Source organism: Eleutherodactylus coqui, chromosome 9, assembly GCF_035609145.1.
Source record: "Eleutherodactylus coqui strain aEleCoq1 chromosome 9, aEleCoq1.hap1, whole genome shotgun sequence".
NCBI classification, from domain to species: domain Eukaryota; kingdom Metazoa; phylum Chordata; class Amphibia; order Anura; family Eleutherodactylidae; genus Eleutherodactylus; species Eleutherodactylus coqui.
The window spans coordinates 36,797,435-36,820,230 of record NC_089845.1 but is presented as its reverse complement, the minus strand read 5'-3'; the positions used below and the strand labels follow the sequence as shown (position 1 = coordinate 36,820,230).

At 45.5% G+C, this 22,796-nt stretch overlaps 1 protein-coding gene across 1 annotated transcript in view; it reads right to left on the bottom strand.

Moving 5' to 3' along the window:
• AHRR (aryl hydrocarbon receptor repressor) overlaps positions 1–22,796 on the bottom strand; it is a 277,305-nt gene that overhangs the window by 96,476 nt on the left and 158,033 nt on the right. Inside the window, exon 4 of the mRNA XM_066579246.1 lies at positions 22,509–22,621. Coding sequence (XP_066435343.1) covers positions 22,509–22,621 — 113 coding nt within the window. The remainder of the gene's footprint in view (positions 1–22,508; positions 22,622–22,796) is intronic.

The following is a 22,796-nucleotide window of genomic DNA, read 5'->3' as shown; positions in this document are numbered from 1 at the left end:
GTGCTTAGATGACAACCATTCAACCCAACATTCTGTATATTCATATATACAGAACATCATTTTATCTTGTGCCACGATATAGGTGAAAACAACACAACTACCAAAAACATCTAATTATAGACTCATTTTGATTAGGAGGACAGAAGTAACTGGGTTATGTAATCGTAACAAAATAAGAATATTCACATAGGGTTCAGTATCTTTTTCCTAGCATGCATTTCTTGTCATATTAAACAACTGCTTTAACTTCTGATTTTGCGAATAGGAACAAAGGCTTGGCTTTTAAGTCTTGGATTACATTTGCATTTAATATGTATATCCAATTATGAATAGTCACGAAGACCTGCACCTGCTCCTTACACTCAACACAATTACGTTTACAATCCAAGGCATGTAGACTTAGGTCCGGGGTATTCTGTACTTTGGTGATATTTCCTGGTTCACCTTGTGAACTAAGCACTGTTTTTACCACAAGTTGTCTACCGTCACCCCTTCTCCTGTATATAAACCTCACAATTACAAAAACTAAGAATGAATTACCCAGTTCACAACTGGGAACCAGTGATCATCTTCCCAGAAATGCTGGTTGGTTGCCATTATGATTTACCCCTAGTTAGTGACTCTACGGCAGCGACCCCTAGTTAGTGACTCTACGGCAGCGACCCCTAGCTAGTGACTCTACGGCAGCGACCGCTAGCTAGTGACTCTACGGCAGCGACCGCTAGCTAGTGACTCTACGGCAGCGACCCCTAGTTAGTGACTCTACGGCAGCGACCCCTAGTTAGTGACTCTACGGCAGCGACCCCTAGTTAGTGACTCTACGGCAGCGACCCCTAGTTAGTGACTCTACGGCAGCGACCCCTAGTTAGTGACTCTACGGCAGCGACCGCTAGTTAGTGACTCTACGGCAACGACCGCTAGTTAGTGACTCTACGGCAGCGACCCCTAGTTAGTGACTCTACGGCAGCGACCCCTAGTTAGTGACTCTACGGCAGCGACCCCTAGTTAGTGACTCTACGGCAGCGACCCCTAGTTAGTGACTCTACGGCAGCGACCCCTAGTTAGCGACTCTACGGCAGCGACCCCTAGTTAGTGACTCTACGGCAGCGACCGCTAGTTAGTGACTCTACGGCAGCGACCGCTAGTTAGTGACTCTACGGCAGCGACCCCTAGTTAGTGACTCTACGGCAGCGACCCCTAGTTAGTGACTCTACGGCAGCGACCCCTAGTTAGTGACTCTACGGCAGCGACCCCTAGTTAGTGACTCTACGGCAGCGACCCCTAGTTAGTGACTCTACGGCAGCGACCGCTAGTTAGTGACTCTACGACAGCGACCCCTAGTTAGTGACTCTACGGCAGCGACCCCTAGTTAGTGACTCTACGGCAGCGACCGCTAGTTAGTGACTCTACGGCAGCGACCGCTAATTAGTGACTCTATGGCAGCGACTGCTAGTTAGTGACTCTACGGCAGCGACCGCTAGTTAGTGACTCTACGGCAGCGACCCCTAGGTAGTGACTCTACGGCAGCGACCCTAGGTAGTGACTCTACGGCAGCGACCCCTAGTTAGTGACTCTACGGCAGCGACCCCTAGTTAGTGACTCTACGGCAGCGACCCCTAGTTAGTGACTCTACGGCAGCGACCGCTAGTTAGTGACTCTACGGCAGCGACCCCTAGGTAGTAACTCTACGGCAGCGACCCCTAGTTAGTGACTCTACGGCAGCGACCCCTAGTTAGTGACTCTACGGCAGCGACCCCTAGTTAGTGACTCTACGGCAGCGACCCCTAGTTAGTGACTCTACGGCAGCGCCCCTAGTTAGTGACTCTACGGCAGCGACCCCTAGTTAGTGACTCTACGGCAGCGACCCCTAGTTAGTGACTCTACGGCAATAACCCCTAGTTAGTGACTCTACGGCAGTGACCCCTAGTTAGTGACTCTACGGCAATAACCCCTAGTTAGTGACTCTACGGCAGTGACCCCTAGTTAGTGGCTCTAAGGCAGCATGAAACAACAACTTAGCTTAACCCACCCTTACATCATATAGTTTATAGCTATATTGATTGAACAACTGATTGGACACGAATGATAAAAAAACTGATCATGATGGAACTCCATGTCATAGGAACGAATAGGATCCATCTAAAGATGTAATTTTTCTCAAAACACATTATTAACCCCTTCCTTTCATCCACCGCTCATGCTGTGGGGACACATCTCCCCCAATCCACCATACATGCCTCCCGAAAGACTAAACAAGTCAATAAAAAAACATTCAATCCATCAATAAAGATTTTTAATTTATCGAAACATGCTTTGAATGAACATGAGATCTCTATTGTCAAAAGGTTTATCCTTCTGTCCAACAACTTCCCCAATAATTTTCAACTTTTTCTTGGATCTTAACTAGAGATGAGCGAGCGTACTCGGAAAAGAACTACTCGCTCGAGTAATTGGCTTTATCCGAGTATCGCTGTGCTCGTCCCTGAAGATTCGGGTGCCGGCACGGAGCGGGGAGCTGCAGGGGAGAGCGGGGAGGAACGGAGGGGAGATCTTTCTCTCCCTCTCTCCCGCCCGCTCTCCCCTGCTCCCCGCTGCGACTCACCTGTCAGCCGCAGCGGCACCCAAATCTTCAGGGACGAGCACAGCGATACTCGGATAAAGCAAATTACTCGAGCGAGTAGTGCTTTTCCGAGTACGCTCGCTCATCTCTAATCTTAACTCTATTGTTCGGAAACTTACATTAACTTAACATTTCTCCATTTCCGCTAATCATTCAAATATACCCACTCCACCTGGGAAACCAACCGAATTTGTCAACGCACTTATGGCTAACTCTGTGAGGTTGGATGTAAAACCTAAACCCTCCTTCACCCCAGTGTACCATAGAGGCCCTGTGACTGAATCCTCTATGTCCTTAGTTGGTAATGAGTTTCTGACTTTACCACCTATTAATGGGAAACACAATTTAAACAATGGCGAGAGGGGGTGATCAAAACATTGATTTCTAATGTGAATATTGTTATCAACCCCACGTATAAAGGGTGAAGGCCAGGGTTGTTATACAAGATAAGCTTAATTATCTTCAGGAAACATATTGCCAGATCCCAATTTTTATGAAAGAATGAAACACAACTCATTACCATAAAATTTGAACAAACCACCTGGATGGCCGATTGTGTCGGACATTAATTCTCTCAACAGTAACTTAAGGCATTTCATAGACTTACATCTACAGAAATGGGTAACCCGACTACAAAGCTATCTGGGAGGCCCCCTATGGCATTTTTGACTGCTGATGTTGAGCAGCATTATATCTAATATCTCTCACCCTGATGGTATTGTAGCTGTGGATTACTTTCTGACCCAGGATTCCCTTATGCGTACTACAAAGGGGGAATTTCTCTTAGGGCTTAGTCACACGGGCGTTTATTGCCGCGATTTGCGCATGCGCATGCGTCCGGCGATTTTTTAAAACCATTGCTTTGCAATGGTATCGGACACATGAGCGCTTTTTATGCGCTCGTCCGATAAATTAGAGAACAGAAATCGCAGATCGCACCTATCTGCGATCTGCGATTCCTGTTCTCTTCTCTATATGCGCTCAATGGGGCCGGCGGCAGCAGCGCCGACCCCATTGAGAACATATAGAAGACAAATCATTCTTCTCTGCCACAGCTGTAACAGCTGTGGCAGAGAAGAACAATGTTTGCCCATTAAATTCAATGGAGCGGCAATACAGCCGACTCCATTGAAAGCAATGGGCTGCCGGCGTGCGCGGGATGAATTGTCGGGGAGGGGTTAAATATATAACCCCTTCCCTGCAATGCATCCTTAAATGTGAAAAAATTTAAAAAAAGGATGTACTCACCAGCTCCCGGCAGCTGGAGATCCCGGCGGCCGGCCTGCAGTGGGTGTGAAGGGGTGTGACTCAGACTGGCCCCTGATTGGCTCAGCCTGAGCCAATCAGAGGCTGATCTCAGTCACACCCATTCATGAATTCATGAATGGGTGTGACTGAGACTTGCTTCTGATTGGCTCAGCGCTGAGCCAATCAGGGGCAAGTCTGAGTCACACCTCCTTCACACCCACTGCAGGCCGGCCGCCGGGATCTCCAGCTGCCGGGAGCTGGTGAGTACATCCTTTTTTTTTATTTTTTCACATTTAAGGATGCATTGCAGGGAAAGGGTTATATATTTAACCCCTCCCCGACAATTCATCCCACACTCACCCGCAGCGCTTGAATTCAATGGAGCCGCTGTATTGCCGGCTCCATTGAATGCAATGCGCTGGACAGCTCCGGCCCGTTTCTAATGAAACGCGGCTAGGAGCAGATTTTCGGGCGATTTTTGGGCCGATTTTTCGGCGCCGGTCACGCGATTTGCGCATGCGCATCCGTCATGCGATGCGCAAATCGCGTGAAAAAACGCCCGTGTGACTAAGGCCTTAGGCCTCCTTCCCACGAGCGTGACGGGCTCTGCAGCGTAATATTCCGCTGCGAAGCCCGTCACGGCGCCCCCCAGAGCCCCTATACTTACCTGCGGGAGATAGCGTGAAATCGCTTCCCCGCCCACCGCTGCCGCGTCACCGCCCGTCACCGCCCACCGCCGCGCGTCACCGGCCGTGTCACGTGACGCGGCCGGCCGTGTCACGTGACGCGGCCGTGCGCGTCATATGGCGTCATATGACGCGCGGCGGTGGGCGGGAAAGCGTTTTTTCACGCTATCTCCCGCTGGTGACAGCGGGAGATAGCGTGAACGGACGGCTTCCATTGACTGCAATGGAAGCCGTCAGTGCGTACAGCCCGTCCTCACCCGCAGAGAATAGAGCATGCTGCGGGTGAGGACGGGAGAAATCGCGGTGCGTAATTCCGCGGTGGAATTACGCATCGTGAGCATGGAGCTATTAGGTTCAATAGAACCTAATAGCTGCGGGCAACGCAGCGGATTTTCGCCGCGAATTACGCGGCGGAAATCCGTTCGTGGGAAGGAGGCCTTAGAGGCGATTTCATTTATAATAAACAGTAATATGTTTGCTATAGGCCTATACAGGCCTTTTTATGGGCCATTTTGAAGATATATGTCTTAGTCGAAATGCCCGTTTTGGACTTTCAGTGCCCACTAATCGATCAAAGTTTTATAGAATGTCTCTTTTGGGCAATTCAAGAGGGTGAGAAGGAATTGCTCCAATAACAAGGCATTCCAACTACAAGCAAACATCCTTGAGCAACGCGTCAGGAAAAAACACTATCCCAAGGGCTCAAGTTTGCCCGTGACTGCGCTAACCAGCTGTCCTAGAGAGTCTATTTACAGAAGGTCTCCTCTCCAGTTGGGAACCAGGCCCCAAACTATAGTCATAGTCTTATCACCACGTTTAACTCTGGACAAGGTCTGATTAAGTCTTTGTTACACAAGCATTGGCCCATTTTGCTTAGTGACCCCTGGCTTGCCAGAACACTATCTAGGTCTACCACCCTGCACAACATTTTAGCTCTGAGTCATTTGCGCAAGTCAACTGGAGCCTCGACCTCTTTATTACCCTCTATAGTGGGATCATATGAATGCTGTAGGAATCATTGTCTTTGTTGCCTTAGGATTGCCTATAGATATAAGTTCTTTATGTCCAGCGTCACCTCTGAATCCTTTGTTATCTATTTGATCACATGTTCATGTGGGCTTCAGTATGTGGGCAGGAATGCACAGTCCCTACGCCATTGGCATAATGTACATAGGTCCAACATTCTGAATAAGTTTGTTCCACATAGTTTATCCCATCATTTTATGTTGTCTTACAGTTACCCCCTTCTAACAGATTCCATCCACCTCTCATGATAGATTCTTACATTTTGGACAGCGTGAAGTTTATTGGATATTTAAATACCCTTGTACCCAACAAATGTCTTGAGGCTTGCTATTGATATGCCATCTACTTGCTATCGTAGCCACCATGCTATATTTGTGGATGTGCGCCGGTACATTAAGCTCATGTCGTAGAAGACCCTGACCAGCTCCGCCAGTGACTGATGTCACTACAGGGGGATGTTTTTCCCTATAACTGGGGGTCCTATGGTGGGAAAATGTCAAATAAAATCAAACAAAAAAAACGTGAATGTCCCCCAGGGGTCTAATATGACGTTATGGGGGACAAAGATGGAAAAAAATAATAATTACATGAATGAGTAAGACAAAATTACAGAATAAAATAGAAATATATACATAAAAACCCCCCAAAAAAACAAAAGTCGATGCCAACCGAAACCGTCACTATATGCGCCCTGTAATCCAAAACCATACATGTTATATCAAACAAAATGAGGAACCCGTTCCCATACTTTATTTTAGTGTAAATATACTAATTAAAAAAATAACTATAAATGTTAAAAAAAATCATTTTTTTTTAGCTTTTTACCCCCAATAAAACAAAAAAAAATGGAAAAAAGGCAGTGAAAAAGATATTTAAAAAATAGTCCTAAGGGCGCCTACCCACTGGCGTTGCCGATTTTCGTGCGTGAAAAACGCAGCGTTTTCCGCGCGTTTTTCACAGCTTTTTCGCGGCTTTTTCGTTAATTTCCATTGACAATCATGGGTGCATTAAGAGAAAAATAAGGAGACATATGCAACTGACAGTTCCTATGTTAAAAATTGCAACGGACCGGAAAAAAAACCCCCAATGGACAAGAACACATTCTATACTAATTGCTCTTCAGAAAAAACGCAAAACGCAATTTAGCATCGCAGGAAAAAAAACGCCAGTGGGTAGGCGCCCTAATAGTTAAAAAAAACGCAGCAAAAATAATTTTGGTAGCTGAAGGAAAAAAAATAGGACAGTTAAACCACCACATGGGTAAATTTGCTAAAATGTGTCTGGTCCTTAGGGCTTATTCACACGAGCGTATATCGGCTGCCGTATATACGCTACCATCTGATGCATTGGATTCCAATGCATCAGATCACTAAAGCATATTCCCGCGGCGTAAAAGTGCCCGTCCGTCAAATATAGGGCGCTTTAACACCAGGCAGCAAAGATAGTCCTGGAACTTTCTTTGTGCCCGGAATATGTTGGCCGCCGCATAGACTCCAATGGGAGCCAATGACAGGGGCTGCAGAAGGGAGGTGTGAGGGAGGTTAGCATCATGACTGCTAAAGTCCCTCCCCTTCTCCTCTCTCCCCCCCTTCAGCTGGCTCCGCCCCCTTCTATTGCTGGCTGCGGACAAGGGACAGGGTGGGGGTGGGTGCTTAGCTCCGCCTCCATCCCGCCCATTCCCATTGCAAACAGCCGGAGGGAAGGAGAGAGGAGGTAAGCCGGAGAGGGAAGGGGAGGTAATGGCATTTCAACCTCGGCGTATATGTGCCGGGCCCCTGCAGTCTGAACAGGCGCACAAATGGTAGATTTGTGCACCCATGCACGCCTTTTTACAGCGTTAATCTCATTATTATCACAGGCAGGATTACAATGATGACGGGTAACACTGATATATGGAAAACACAAGATTACTTTGTAATTGAATTTGTGTTCAAATTTCACAGAAGTAGAAATGCTTTTTTAACAAATAGCGGATTATTACAGATGACCTTCCCAGTGTGATGCCCTCATAACTCCCTTTAAATGACACTCAGATACAGAAATTTGATATCAATGCGGAAACTCAAAATGTTTTGTTACATAGCATCAGAAATGTTTTTCCATCAGCGGTGATCAATGTGACCCCTTTTGTCATGAACATGCATGGAGCCTCTGGTCAGTTTATCGTGATAACGGGTGGGGCGGGGGCTTAAAGGGGTTGGCGCTTCCTGTTGGGATTTCCTGTTCCGGCTGCAGCAGAAGCCATATCTGTAGGACGTCCAGGTATGAAATCCCCGGGATTGTTTCTCATGGAGTAAGAAGGTTCCGGACACTATCTTATAGGTTACAGCGCAGAACACATTGACCGTGGGGGGTCACACATACGCTCCACATAGGCAGGTGGGTTTCTCTCCCCCACATTCTGACATTGCTCGGAAAATTGTAAGGCAACCTCATCGCTAAGGACTGAAGATCCCATGAAACCATTTCTTATCATTACAGTTTGTAGACTCCCACAGACAGAACGTCGCTGCACTTTGTCATCCGGTTTCAAAGCCGTTAACAATTACAATCGGTGCGGATAACATCACAGATGTTTGTGCAGACTCTTCTGCACAGTTGGCTGTGGGAAGTCCAATTCTCTGTTTGCTCTGAGGCCACGGTCAGACAAGAGTGTCTTTTTGCTCACTTATGTGCGCAAAAAAAATGCGTTGCTCACATAAGCTGAAAACGTGTGAACAGCTGCTCCAGGTAGGTCCCCTCATCACTGAACACTGTGACAGCACTGTCACAGTGTTCAGTGATGATGGGACTCCCCGCGGGGATGAAAGAATCCCTTATCACAGCTGTAGCAGAGGAGCGCGATGCTATCCCATAGCTTTCAATGGGGCCGGCACTGCTGCCAATTGAATGGCTGTGATTGGTCCCTGCGCTCAGCCAATCAGAGGCAGTGCTTTCAGGAGGCGGGGATTTTTAAATCCCCGACCAGATTAAATGATTCAGAAGAGTGCCGGGGAGCTGGAGAGAAGATGCGATGGAGCCCTGACAGTGCTGCTAGGTGATGTATGATTTTTTTTCCCCAACTGCTGGGGCTCATTTTCAGGCCCTTCCACGAAAATCCCTGTGGGGGTTGCCTTCATCTCATTGCTTGCAATGGAGCAGCAGCAGCGCCAGCCCTATTGAAAGCAATGAGATAGCATCGTGCTGCTCTGCCACAGCTGTGGCAGGGGATTCTTTTGTCCCCGCGGCACTCCCCTCATTACTGCACACTGTGACAGTGCTGTCACAGTGTTCAGTGATGAGGGGACTCCCCACAGGGATTAACAGAACCCTCGGGGAGTCCCCTCATCCCCGTGGCGACTAAGGGGTTAACAGTGGGACATTTAAAAGCTGCTTCTGGCCAGAAGCACCTTTTAAATGTCCCGCTGTAAGCAGCGACGAAGCTGCTCCCATAGGAGTCAACGGAAATTCTGGCAAACCGTGCACCATGTCCTATCTTTTTTAGGTGCGCACTGTTGTACGCTTCAAATTCCGCACATATGAACGCTTCTATAGGAACCCATTGGTCATTTTAGAAGCGTGCATTATGCGCACGCATGCTCGTCTGACCGAGCCCTGACGGTGGATTTCTGAGGACTTCATGTGAAACGTGCACGGACGCGCTCTGCTGTTTCTACGCTTCTTATATCAGCTTGAGAGATGAACGCTGCGCTGTGATTGGTTGCTCTGGGCAACAAGGACGTCTTATGGTAGACAGTTTTACTAAATGAAAATGTTTGCATTTCTTCTTCCATTGATATCACTATTCTGTATCTGAGTGTCATTACACTGGAGTTATGGGGGTCTCACATCAGGAAGATCATCTGTAATAACCCGGTACTTTTCCCTACAGGAGACCAAAATGATATATATAACATATTTCACGCCCATAATGCTATGTCCAGACAAGGACGCTGCCTTTGTTTTCTTACATCTCCCCAATTCTCATTAGAATAAAGTAGTCATATCTTCAAAGAGACTTTATGGAGAATTGTGTCCAAGAAAATCCCAGAAGATATTTGGTTTCTTAGCGTTGGAGTGATGGAACACTCGCTGCCTGTTCTCTCCCTGGAGATGGACTGCTATGGTTACTGCTGTTTAAAAGAGGAACCCAACAAGCAGCCCTTGATGTGAACAGCCATGTAAGACTCTTAGATCACGCAGAACCTAAAGCAGGGACATTTTCAGGGTCACTGGACTCGTAAGCTTCCCGCTCCGATGCCAAGTTCATGTATCATGCAGTGGGTGGAGCGCAGAATTCCATTTGTTAGTCAAGCAAGTAAACAACAAACATTACAGATGTCCAAACAATGACATGTTGAATTTGCCTGTTTTTCATCAGTTTTAACATACGAGAATTAAAAACTAGGTTCGGCTACATCTCCAGTTGTTAACTTTAAGTGTACCTGAGTTTTCCAAAGAGTTTCAGAAGCAGCCGCTGCTTTACTGCTATTTATCATCAGTTTGAGTTCTATCAGTTTAGTTTTCCGTGTAGTTTTTGTGATGTCCTCCTTTTTGAAATCAACTTACATTCAGAGGGTGTCTTAGGACAGCCAGGTATTATTGTATCTTGACACCTCCAGAAATTCCTGGTGGAGCCAAGATTGACAGAGGGGTGACACCCCCTGTACCTGATTGGCTGCACAGCTTGCTCGGCTGCAAGTCCTGGAAGGGCACAAAATATTTATAGGAAAGCCATACAGCGGCCGCTGCAGCCGCGCGCCCCCATCAGCAAGTGCCTTCCCCAGCGGCAGGGCAGGAGGCCGAACCCCCCTCACTGTACAAGTGCAGCACACCGTCGGCAGCAGGGAGGACCAAGCGATGTTTCTCTTTGCTTTCCCGGGATCAGCCGTCAGGGACCACTAATGCGGCCGGCAGAACATAGCTCACAGCCGGCAACCGGGACAAAGGTGTGAGCCAACGGACGGCTAGGACACATGGTTGAAATGGCGGCCGGGATGGAGCACACACACGCTGCAGCATCTGCATTGATTTGTGGCAGCGCTGCAGGATTAGGCTGAAGGTTACTACAGTGGTAACATTGCAGCATTTACAAGTAATAATGTAAGGCCAAGAAGAATAGTCACCCTCAGCCTAACCCTGCAGCGCTGCCACAAATCAATCCACACTGTGCAGCTAGGACCTTCATGCCGTGACCCTATCGGGAGCTGGGGGTGTGAAAGGGGCATTCCTCCTGTTAAACCCCTAACTTCCAGTGGCGTCAAGATACAATGATACAGGGCAGCTATTCTACCAGCACTGTACTGCCCAGAACTTCCTCTTCCACATTTCCCATTTCGTGGTCATCCTAAATCGGCGCTACGGACCCTCGTCTTCCAAGCGAGAGAACTAACTAATTTGCATAGCCCTGCTCAAATCAGCTGTAAGGCAGCATCTGAATGGCCACCCTTCTGTTGCATGTAGTGACAAGCAGTGTCTCCATGTCCCTGTTACTAGAGAAGCTAAATGCCTAATGACAAGCAGTGGATTGCAAGGTGCTGGACAAGAGCCCCTAGTGGCAGACACTTCAAACTTGATTTATAGTAATAAAACAAAAAAAAAATGTAATGCAAGTATATTACAAAATGACTGAGACACACATGACTAGGAGATAAGCAGATGTTGTTAGTGTCCATTTAAATCGGAGCAGATCCCTCTAGGATTAAAAAACATGTAAAATCCCTTTTTGAGTGAAATCCAATATTACATTCTGCCATCTTAGAGTTTGACTTTTGGCCTACTGCATTGGCAACATTTGACAGGTGACAATCAATACAGACAGGGCACCCATTATAGTGCTTGTAGAGCCTCCAGGCTTTCCACAGAACTTAAAAGACAATGTTGCATTATGTTACATGTCAAATGTGGTCCTATCCTGAACCATTAGTGCTCGTTCACATCAGCCCTCTGTCACTTCCTAATATAGTCTATAACACACATATTAAGAGTTGGGATAGAGAACGATGCAGACGGAGACAATTATTTGGGTTAACTAGACAATTTTCACATGGGAAAAAATATTACCTGGAAGGAAAAGCAGATAAAGCGCTGTGGAATAAGTTGGCGCTATACAAATAAAGATTATGATCATTTCCAGGATTCAAATCCTGGTTGGAAGTGCAATATTCTGTATTTTATACAATGAGTTATATGTGTGCAGGTTCTCATTTAGGGCTCAGTTAGATGAGCATTGTCTTTTGCGCACCTATGTGTGCAAAAAAGAATGTGCTCCATGGATGAGCAAAATGCGCATGACCGAAGCTCCGTGCAACAGGGTACTAGAGCCTCCATGCCCACCCGTATGAAATCTTGTATCCAAGCTAGAGGCGGTACAACAGGGTACTAGAGCCTCCATGCCCTCCGTATCACATCTTGTATCCAAGCTAGAGGCGGTACAACAGGGTACTAGAGCTTCCATGCCCACCTGTATCACATCTTGTATCCAAGCTAGAGGATGTATAATGGGGTACTAGAGCTTCCATGCCCACCTGTATCACATCTTGCATCCAATAAAAAATAGAGGTCACGGAGAGCGCCAAACACTATGTATATAGACCACAATAATGCTCGTGTGGCAACTCACCTGGTGCAAGGCATATCACCCTCGGGTGATTATGCCTGCACCCAACATCCTGGTGTGCTTGTAAAGGTTACTTTATCCAGGATATACCAAAAACGAATAAACGAACAAAATCCAACTTTCTGGAGAGCTGCAGGTCACAATAAAACTCCGTTCCTCCTCAGAGGTCGGATAAAATCAAAGGAAACTACAGAAAAAGACTGTAGACCTGCGCTACTTTATATAAAAGATCAATCATGCATGTCTCAGTAATCAATGTTTTCAATAGAGACAAAAAAACTTTTTTATTTTATATAGACAAAAGAAAGAGGTCACAGCCTCATAAAATGGTATGAAAATACTTGCGGGATCCTTATGCGACGCGTTTCGGCGTGGTACACGCCTTTCTCAAGCAAAAGTTTTTGTCTCTATTGAAAACATTGATTACTGAGACATGCATGATTGATCTTGCATCCAAGCTAGAGGCGGTACAACAGGGTACTAGAGCCTCCATGCCCCCAGTATCACATCTTGTATCCAAGCTAGCGGTGGTACAACAGGGTACTAGAGCCTCCATGGCCTTTCGTATCACATCTTGCATCCAAGCTAGAAGCGGTACAACAGGGTACTAGAGCCTCCATGCCCACCCGAATCACATCTTGTATCCAAGCTAGAGGCTACACAACAGGGTACTAGAGCCTCCATGCCCACCGATATCACATCTTGCATCCAAGCTAGAGGTGGTACAACAGGGTACTAGAGCCTCCATGCCTACCCGTATCACATCTTGTATCCAAGCTAGAGGTGGTACAACAGGGTACTAGAGCCTCCATGGCCTTTCGTATCACATCTTGCATCCAAGCTAGAAGCGGTACAACAGGGTACTAGGGCCTCAATGACCACCCGTATCACATCTTGTATCCAAGCTAGAGGCGGTACAACATGGTACTAGAGCCTCCATGCCCGTCCGTATCACATCTTGTATCCAAGCTAGAGGCGGTACAACAGGGTACTAGAGCCTCCATCCCCACCTGTATCACATCTTGTATCCAAGCTAGAGGTGGCACAACAGGATACTAGAGCCTCCATCCCCACCTGTATCACATCTTGTATCCAAGCTAGAGGCGGTACAACAGGGTACTAGAACCTCTATGGTCACCCGCATGACATCTTGTATCCAAGCTAGAAGTGGTACAACCTTCAAGGGGTCAGTTTTCTACAATATACTCTGATATTGTACTCATTCACTTATATCAATGTTACAGTCACACACAGAGAAAGCTTCATTTTGATTCCGACAACTTCTAGGGGAGGAATGGCTTTTAATGAGTGTAATTAGAGATAGGTGTATTCTCAAAGCATTGGTGCGATGTGAAATGTCATGCAGCACCACTGGGATCTATTATACAATGTACTTAATGTCATAGCCCTGTAATGCTGTTTGTGTGATCTCTGGATATTGTGTTACTCCAAATGCTAGGAACCAAGATGAACAGCCAAATACAAAAGGAAACAACGGTCAATGAAACCTTCAGTAGAAATGTAAGCATGCAGAGAGCCGTGTATGAGCTGTGATGTGATGGGACTGCTTTACGGTAATATGTGCAATCATCATGTAATTGGAAAGATCATGTTCATGCCACAAGTGTTCATGTAAAAGCTGTCATTGGCCTCAAAACTCCTCCTTCAAAGTGACTTATTACACAGGGATTTTTATTTGACTTTTGTGCAGCTGCTTGAAGTATTGATCAGACTTTCATTAGATTCAGAAATCTTCACTAGTGTAACACTTACTCAAGCCTTGTTTTTCATATTACATATCATACGGTATAAGGGTCACCTGTGGGGAAAAAAAGTTGCAGACCTTCTTTGAATTGTAGAACAATCCCATCTGGCTTTAACTAGAAGCACAATTGTCAAACTGCAGTCCTATGGAGTCTGCACACAGACCAAGCCTATGTTAATATATACAACAGTCACAGCGTAATAATAAAATATCCCTACACATCTTCCTAGCTGATGCTCAACTTTGATTGTCAAGAAAATCAACAAATCATGTGATCAAGGAAGGCGATGTAATATACTACGAAACATTTTCTTATATATGTTTTTAAAGTGTGTTATAGTTGGTTGTCTTGACGCCAGTAAGATTCTTTGTAAAAAGATGCTGGGGATGTTTAGTAAGGGTAGCATCTTGGGTAACGGTCCGCACAATGAAGGGACATGTTATTTTCATAGCGCCAACTTATTACGCAACGCTTTCAGGTAATTTGTTTGTTCCCTCCCCCCCCCAGCAAGCTGGGTACTCATTTTACCGACCTCGGAAGGATGGAAGGCTGAGTCAACCTTGAGCTGGCTACCTAAACCATTCTGCTGCCTTAACACTGCACCACACGAGGCCATTATCTATACACAGTCATACGCTATAAACCCATAAACTGGATATATCTTCTCTAGTATTTTAGATAAATATTTTATTATATACAAGCTGATATACCCGGCTTTGCCAGAGTTAATTTGATACAGGTGTTTATGTGTTGTTTGCACGGAACATTTTATGAAGTCAAGGTTACTTTAGAGTAACCAAGGAATAAAATATGTATACATATGGAGGAGCATTAGATTCTCCTCAGGCTGCATGTACCGATGTCCCTCTGCAGAATGTGCCACCCCTCCCACTCCACTCATTTAGGACCTAAAGAATGCTCGTGCCAAATATGACGCTTGTACAACACTGGGAAGTTACATTACATAGGGGTGCACTTAGTTTTGCAATTAGCAATGACTATTACTTTTTCTATTTAGAACCAAAATAATGGTGTGGCCCTCCTCTTTGACTCAGAGCTCCATTCCAGCTGAGCTCCAAGTCAAACTTCTACAGAGTTCCAGAGTAAAACATATATGGGTCGAATGAGAATATCTGTCCTGAGTTCCGGATGCCCGTAGTTCGGGAGGCATGAGTCTGGTGATAGGTTTATTTTAAAAAAACACATATACTGAGAGTCAAAATTGATAATACAAGTTCACCATTTTTTTTTCTATTGCCTTTTTATTCCCTCTTTATCTACATGGGTTCATTGCTGGCATTGGTTGACAGGTAACTTGTAAGGGACTGAACTAGATCAGTCTATATTATCTTTTTACAGTACATGGACAACAGTTGTATTCGAAGGTTACCTCTATGGAAGACTGATTAATTAGCTTAAAGACTGATTAGTAGGTTGTGTGTATTTGACTTATGTAACTGTATATGTGTTGTTCTGGAGTCTTTTGTTTTGCAGATTGTTCAGATGGCAGGTAGTGACACCCAGTGGTGCTGCTTCAACGAGCTGGTGGTTAAATGTGGGTGTTAAGTCTTACCGGCGTTGGATTGGATCCACAGGTATAGTACCGTGCCGGTCCTACGAGAAGAGTCAAGATAGCCAGGAGTTGTTCTCAGGAAGTCAGGGTATACAGTACAATTGGATGAGACATAAGCGTAGTCAAATGGAAGCCAGAGGTCAGCAGTAGGAAATATCGGTATGCAGTACAATGGGATGAGACGGAAGCGTAGTCAAATGGAAGCCAGAGGTCACAGTACAATTGCAGATGAGCAGGAACAAGAGGAGCTTGATCAAGGTGGTGGAGCACAATAATCACGCACTGGATCTGAAGCATGATTAGGCTTTTATAGGAAGTCGCAATTAGTAGCAAGGCAGAGCCAGGACAGGGAGACAGGAAGTGGACTTAACAGGAGCAAGGAAACATAGAACAAGGCTGGGTTTCAGCAAGGAACTGTCCAAACCTGGATGGCCTAGGGAAGAGAGCTGCTGACTAAAGAGCAAGAGTTCCCGGGTTTGAATCTTGACAGTAGGATAGCCACAAAGGAAAGGAATACACAGGAAATGTAGATATGTTGTATTATAGAAGTGTACTGGAGTGCAGTCAGACTGTGGTTGAAGCCACATGTAGTGCGTAGCAAGCCTGATGTACTCAGATAGCTGAATTCAGCCACTGCAAAGCTATCCAGTGAATTGAGAGAGTTGGAAGAAGGAGAATGGTTTAGAGTTAATAGGAGTAGAACACATGTGGATATTCGTAGTGCCTATTAGAGCTACTGTTGGCCTGTGTGACCATTAGCTGTGAAGTTTATTCCACCTATTAGACTATGGCATGCTGGAGCTCGTAAGGCCAAATTCCTATGAAGTTGGATTGAGGTGGAGGGAGACTGTATGTGGAAAAGTCACATTGTTCTAGTGAGACTGGGGCATCATGGGAGAAGGTGATGAGCTAACTTAGACTGGGTGTTAGGTAGGAGGAGGATGGAGGTTTGCAAGCGCACTGTTTAAACTACCACCGGTCTGGATGAAGTTAGTTCTGGAAGGAGTGCTCGCTGTGATGGAGGGAGTCATGTCAATCTGAAGGGAACCAGGAAGGAGTGACCACTTTGGCTTAGCTTAAAGTGGCCCATTTTGGGTTTTAACTGGTTTTAACTCTGAGGGTGTTGGGGAAGAGCTGTAGCATTAGAAACACCCTTGAATTATGCCCTCCATCCTCCTAACAAACCCCAGTGCACTTGGTTGTATACGTTGCATAACTAAAATTAAGAAGTGCACTCACGGCATGCAACTGAATAAGTGATAAGAATGAAAGAAAACGAGCGCAGCTTGATTAACCCTTTCCAATCCACTGTCTGACGTCTAAAGACATTATGATTTAAGGTTGTACAGCTCCGATGTTGGAAGACGTCTGCTAGGGTTCTCTTACTGTATATTGCCAGCCTCTCTGCTGTCAGAGCCTATCCAACGTGTGACCTTATGCAGTACTGGCTTTAGCCAGCAGATAGCGCCATTGTATAACAGCAGAAAAAGAGTAAGCCCCCTAGGAAAACCAGGATACAAATTGGATTGGAAAGGGTTAAAAATCCCAATAAATGGGGCACAGTAAGGCAACACACTGAAAACTATAATGTCAGACAGAAAGATTAAGATTGGTTTAATGTAACGATTGTGTTGAGCTTTTACCAGTCTTGTATGAACGCGGTTTAAACTGTTTTTACATTTGTATGTCTATAGCGCATGTTAAGGTAATCCTTCTTTTGCTACATTGATATTTGTGTACTGAGGTTTTTATATACACACTTGCTACTTTTTTTTGTGCAGCTGAATAAGTGTCTGCCATCAGGAAGATTGCGGGACGGTCAGCGTGTGACAGCACGGTCGGCTGAGCAGAGTTAATGTGATGTAACCAGGAGCGGGATTAGGAGGAAGGCTGCAATCTGATGTATTCTGCTAAAGTGTAACTGTCATTACCAAAAACATTTGACATGTCGCAGGGAAATGTCAAAAGTTTTGATCAGTGGGGGTCCGGGTGATGAGACCCCCACCGATCACTAGAATGAAGCAACAGCAGTGCTGTCTCTGCTTGCTATCTGAAGACAAGCCCAATGAGTTGATCAAAGGGGTTCCTTCTTTTTAATTAGAATCAATGTAAGATTGATTCAGGGCCAAGTATTGTGACCCTCACCCATTGTGAGAACTGGATGTACAGATATGCCATCAATAGATTTAGGATTAGGCCTTGAGCAACTGCCTATATTACCCCAACTTTCTGATGCCAGCCATGATTGTTGAATAGCACATACAAGGCCTTATTACCACAGAAGGTATTTATTTCCTTTACCCCCATCACTTGTCCAAAAGACAAGGGGGATAAGGCTGAATTAAGCTTAGTTAACAGGACCTTCCTTTATGCTGCACGTGGCCTGCTAGTCGGACGACCTCTATTGACTTCAATGGAGGCCGTCCGTGCGAAATCCGCTGCACAACAGAACATGCTGCGGCTTTTTCTTCCACTCACAGAATATACAGTTTCTATATGTGTGAGTGTGAAGGAAAAATCGAAAATGCATACTTTTCTATCACCACGTTTTCTCACGGATGCTCCATGCGGACACCGATCGCAGATTCCGCAACCAGAAACTGCCCTTGTGAAGCCTAACTGATATATAGATACAACTATTAATGTGGATCCAAAGACTTCTCATTCTTATCATTCTATGTCTGCCGCTATAACATCTTGTATCCAAGCTAGAAGCGGTACAACAGGGTGCTAGAGCCTCCATGCCCGCTGCTATCACATCTTGTATCCAAGCTAGAGGCGGTACAACAGGGTACTAGAGCCTCCATGTCTGCCGCTATAACATCTTGTATCCAAGCTAGAAGCGGTACAACAGGGTGCTAAAGCCTCCATGCCCGCTGCTATCACATCTTGTATCCAAGCTAGAGGCGGTACAACAGGGTACTAGAGCCTCCATGCCCGACCGTATCAAATCTTGTATCCAAGCTAGAGGCGGTACAACAGGGTACTAGAGCCTCCATGCCCGACCGTATCAAATCTTGTATCCAAGCTAGAGGCGGTACAACAGGGTACTAGAGCCTCCATGCCTACCCGTATCACATCGTATATCCAAGCTAGAGGCAACACAACAGGGTACTAGAGCCTCAATGCCTGTCCCTATAACATCTTGTATCCAAGCTAGAGGTGGTACAACAGGGTACTAGAGCCTCCATGCCCGCCTGTATGACATCTTGTATCCAAGCTAGAGGCGGTACAACAGGGTACTAGAGCCTCCATGCCTGCCCGTATCACATCTTGTATCCAAGCTAGAGGCAGTACAATAGGGTACTAGAGCCTCCATGCCTCTCCGTATCACATCTTACATCCAAGTTAGAGGTGGTACAACAGGGTACTAGAGCCTCCATGCCTACCCGTATCACATCTTGTATCCAAGCTAGAGGTGGGACAACAGGGTACTAGAGCCTCCATGCCTACCCGTATCACATCTTGTATCCAAGCTAGAGGTGGGACAACAGGGTACTAGAGCCTCCATGCCTACCCGTATCACATCTTATATCCAAGCTAGAGGCAACACAACAGGGTACCAGAGCCTCAATGCCTGCCGGTATCACAACTTGTATCTAAGCTACAGGCAGCCCAACAAGGTACTACAATCTCCATGCCCGCCTTTATCACATCCTGTATCCAATCTAGAAGCGGTACAGCAGGTCACTAGAGCCTCCATGCCTCCCGTATCACATTTTATATCCAAGCTAGAGGCGGTACAACAGGGTACTAGAGTCTCCCTACGAGGGGTCAGTACTCCACTATAAATGAGGCTTTTGCTCTGATATGTAAGCACTTATAACAACGTTACAATCACACAGAGAAAGTTTAATTCTATTCCGACAACTTCTAGGGGAGCGATGCTACTGACAATGATATATATTATACACTCCTCCTAGGGGGAATGTTACTGACAATGAGTGTATACATATACAATCCTTCTACGGGAGGGTGGGCTTGTGACAACAAGTTATATGGTTATATATATATCCCTTCTAGGGGAGGGGTGTTCCTGACAGTGAGTGTATACCCCACTCCTTGACAAGAGCTGGAGTAACAAGACAATGACTGTTATTCACTTCACCTGTTTTATTGTTATGGCTGATTTGGGGTAATTTCTTGTAGTTTTTGCTGTCATTCTATTTTTGCCATAATTAAAATCAGAACTTTGCTTTCTGGCTTTTTGTATTGGCTTGTGTTTGTACACAGATAGAGCAGCTGATTAAAGTATGTGGTGGGACGGAGCAGTAATTATAATTGGACTATAATCTGTAATCCTCATCCAGATCTGGATTTATGGCTGTTCTGGGATCGTTCCTGTTTATTTATTTGGTGACTGTCTTTAACAGAAGCAGTTTGCATTGAGCATTGCATTATTTCAGAAATGCCTTCTGAGAAATGTTAAGGCTTAAATCTCAAGTGGCTTTGATGATAAAGCTTCCAAAAATATTTTGGGCAGGAAACCATCTACGCAGCCTTCCTCTAAATCATAGGTCATCAGAAAAAAAAGGAGAAGCCAAAATTCCATAGAAATATTCCGCCACTCCACCAAATCTGGCAGCTCATAAATCTTTTTATGAGACACTCTCCAGTTATCTGGTACGATAGTAATCAATTCCATACTTTCCTCCAACAGAACTGAGATTACTTTGTGGAGCCTGAAGTGGTGAGAGGCATTGTACACCTCCCTTGGCACACCTTGCTTCTCAGGATGTGGTATATATAAAACACAAAACCTTCCTACCTTCTTTTTTCATTCTTTCATATTTTTTTTTTGCATGCTTTACAACTTATTTGTCCCAGATGGGCAAAAGCAAAAAGTTCTACATTTGGTCTCCATGATAAGAATCACCTATGTACCTAGAGGTTCCTATTGTACGAACTGGAATACATCTGTAATGTTTTCTAAGAAGCTTGTGTTTTCTTAAGATGGCCCTATGACTTCATCAGCTATCTCTTCCCTCCGGACCTCCAATACACATGCATGGTCCATTTGGTTGAGCGTTTGTGGGTTCTCAATAGGGAGGGGGGGAGTAAAGGTACCTTTACATGGGCCGATAGCTGCCAAAATAATTGCTCAAATGAACAACTATGGGTGACTGTTGGCCATGAACACACGGCCCCCGACAGGGCATGTTGAAATTAGGATGATGTGAGGGGAGAGTCGGCACACCTCTAACACGTCAGATAGTCAATACCACCAAGAGCTGCGGGGCAGGATGACTTTGCTCTTATAAGTTTGACCCTTTTAGAATTATCTTAAACTGCAAGATATGACAGTCATATACATGAGATGTACATAGAAGCAACGCAGGAAGCCCTTCCTGTACATTACATTGCTACAACCTAATAGTGACAATCACAGGTATAGCCTTTAAATAAATAAATAAAATAAATCTTGGTATTTGTATAGCGCCAACTTATTACACAGCGCTTTCAGGTAATTATTACTTAATTACCCCCCACCAAGCTGGGTTCTCATTTTACCGATCTCGGAAGGATGGAAGGCTGAGTCAACCTTGAGCCGGCTACCTGACGCATGTGGGGATCGAACTTGCAACCTTCAGGTCGTAGGTGAGAGCTTACACTCTGCACCACACGAAGCTCATTAAAAATCAATGGCCTATCCCCAGGATAAGCCATCAATATGTAACCAGTGGGGGGCCGCCACTTTGGACCTCAGCTGATCAATTGATCGAAGGGGCCGTGGTGCAGCCTCTTCAGTGTTTCCATCTGAACCCGATCCTATCAGAACACCATATTATTTACAGCAGCCGTTCTAAGTACTGCAGGTTTGCCTTAGTTAATGACAAGCCTGTAGTATTCAGATGAGTCGCTTTAAAGATTGAAGAGGCTGCACAGTTGCATGAGGACCATGGCCCCTTCAATCAAGTGATCGACTGGGGTCCTGAGTGGCTGACCCTCACTGATCAGATATTCATAGCCTAGCCTGGGGATAGGCCATCAATTTTTAACGTTTGGATAACCCCTTTAAGAGTGCTTCCAGCATTGAAGAATATGCCGTCCTGGAATTCCGCACCAAAGTCCATACTTCTAACTGCGGATTTTGATGTGGAAATGTCGGCAGAATTCTTCCATTTTCAATTCTGCATCAAATACGCATTTTAATAACCCTTTGCAATCCAATTTTGGATTCAGGGTTTCCTAGGGGTTTTTCTCTTTCTGTCATTATACAATGGCGCCATCTGCTGGCTAGAGCCAGTACTGCGGTAGGGGACATGCTGGAGAGGCCCGTGACAACAGAACCGCCAGTAAGAATACAATGCCAGACGTCTTCCGAATATCCTGCAGGACGGCGTATTCTGCAACACTGTTGCGAAATATTACGTCTGGGGTGATAGCACCCTAAAGGTAATTGTATACAAGGTACCTTCACCCAAAATACCCAACTCTTTACCGTCTATGATAGTTGTTCTTTCTTTTTTCTTGGGATCTACAAAACGGCGCCGTTTATACTATTTGCTCTCAGGTAGTCGCAGCCCCCCCCCCCCCCCCACCTCCCTTCATCAGACAGAAAACATTTCTAGATATCAAACTGTTGCTTAACTTTCAGGTTCTGAGTCCATAAAGATGAAGGTTCGATGGAGCCCGTATTGCAATCATTTTAGCTTGTGCTCAACAAAAGAAATGGTTTTATTTATTCCGTAAAACCCCCCAAAGTAAAGGGAAGCGACAAAAGTTCAGACTTTTTCATGCAAACTTTCCAAGGAGTAAGTGGCCCTCAGATGTTTGCTAATCGCTTTCTGTGAGGAACAACAACAACAAGCATGGTGTTGGAAAACATTGCATGTCTTATCTTCCTAAACAGCGGCAGACGTAGACTTGCAGTGGCACGAGCAATTTGCCAAGTGAACTGTAATAGTAGAAAGATCTACAGGACACAAAGGGAAGGCTTTGAATTATTAATGGACCGCCGTTAAGGAAATGATAGCATTTTATCACCCACCTCTAGTAGCAGCTCTCCTTCTGGCATGGCAATCCCTCTGGATGGGTTGTCTCCTTTTATTGCGTGACCGGCGGGCTGGCATGGCTGCTTCTTGGAGTGCTGTTCCTCAATTGCTGTTAAACAAGGTGAGTAAAAAAAAAAAAAAGTCTAAGTAACAGAAGTGATCAGTGTGAGCGGCGCAGTGAAGTGTTACAGTCACAGGTCATGGAAAGAGCAGCATGCAATTTTCATATCTGACAGCATGAAGCCCTTTGCTTTTTATGATTTGGCAAATTCTCAAGCCTTTTA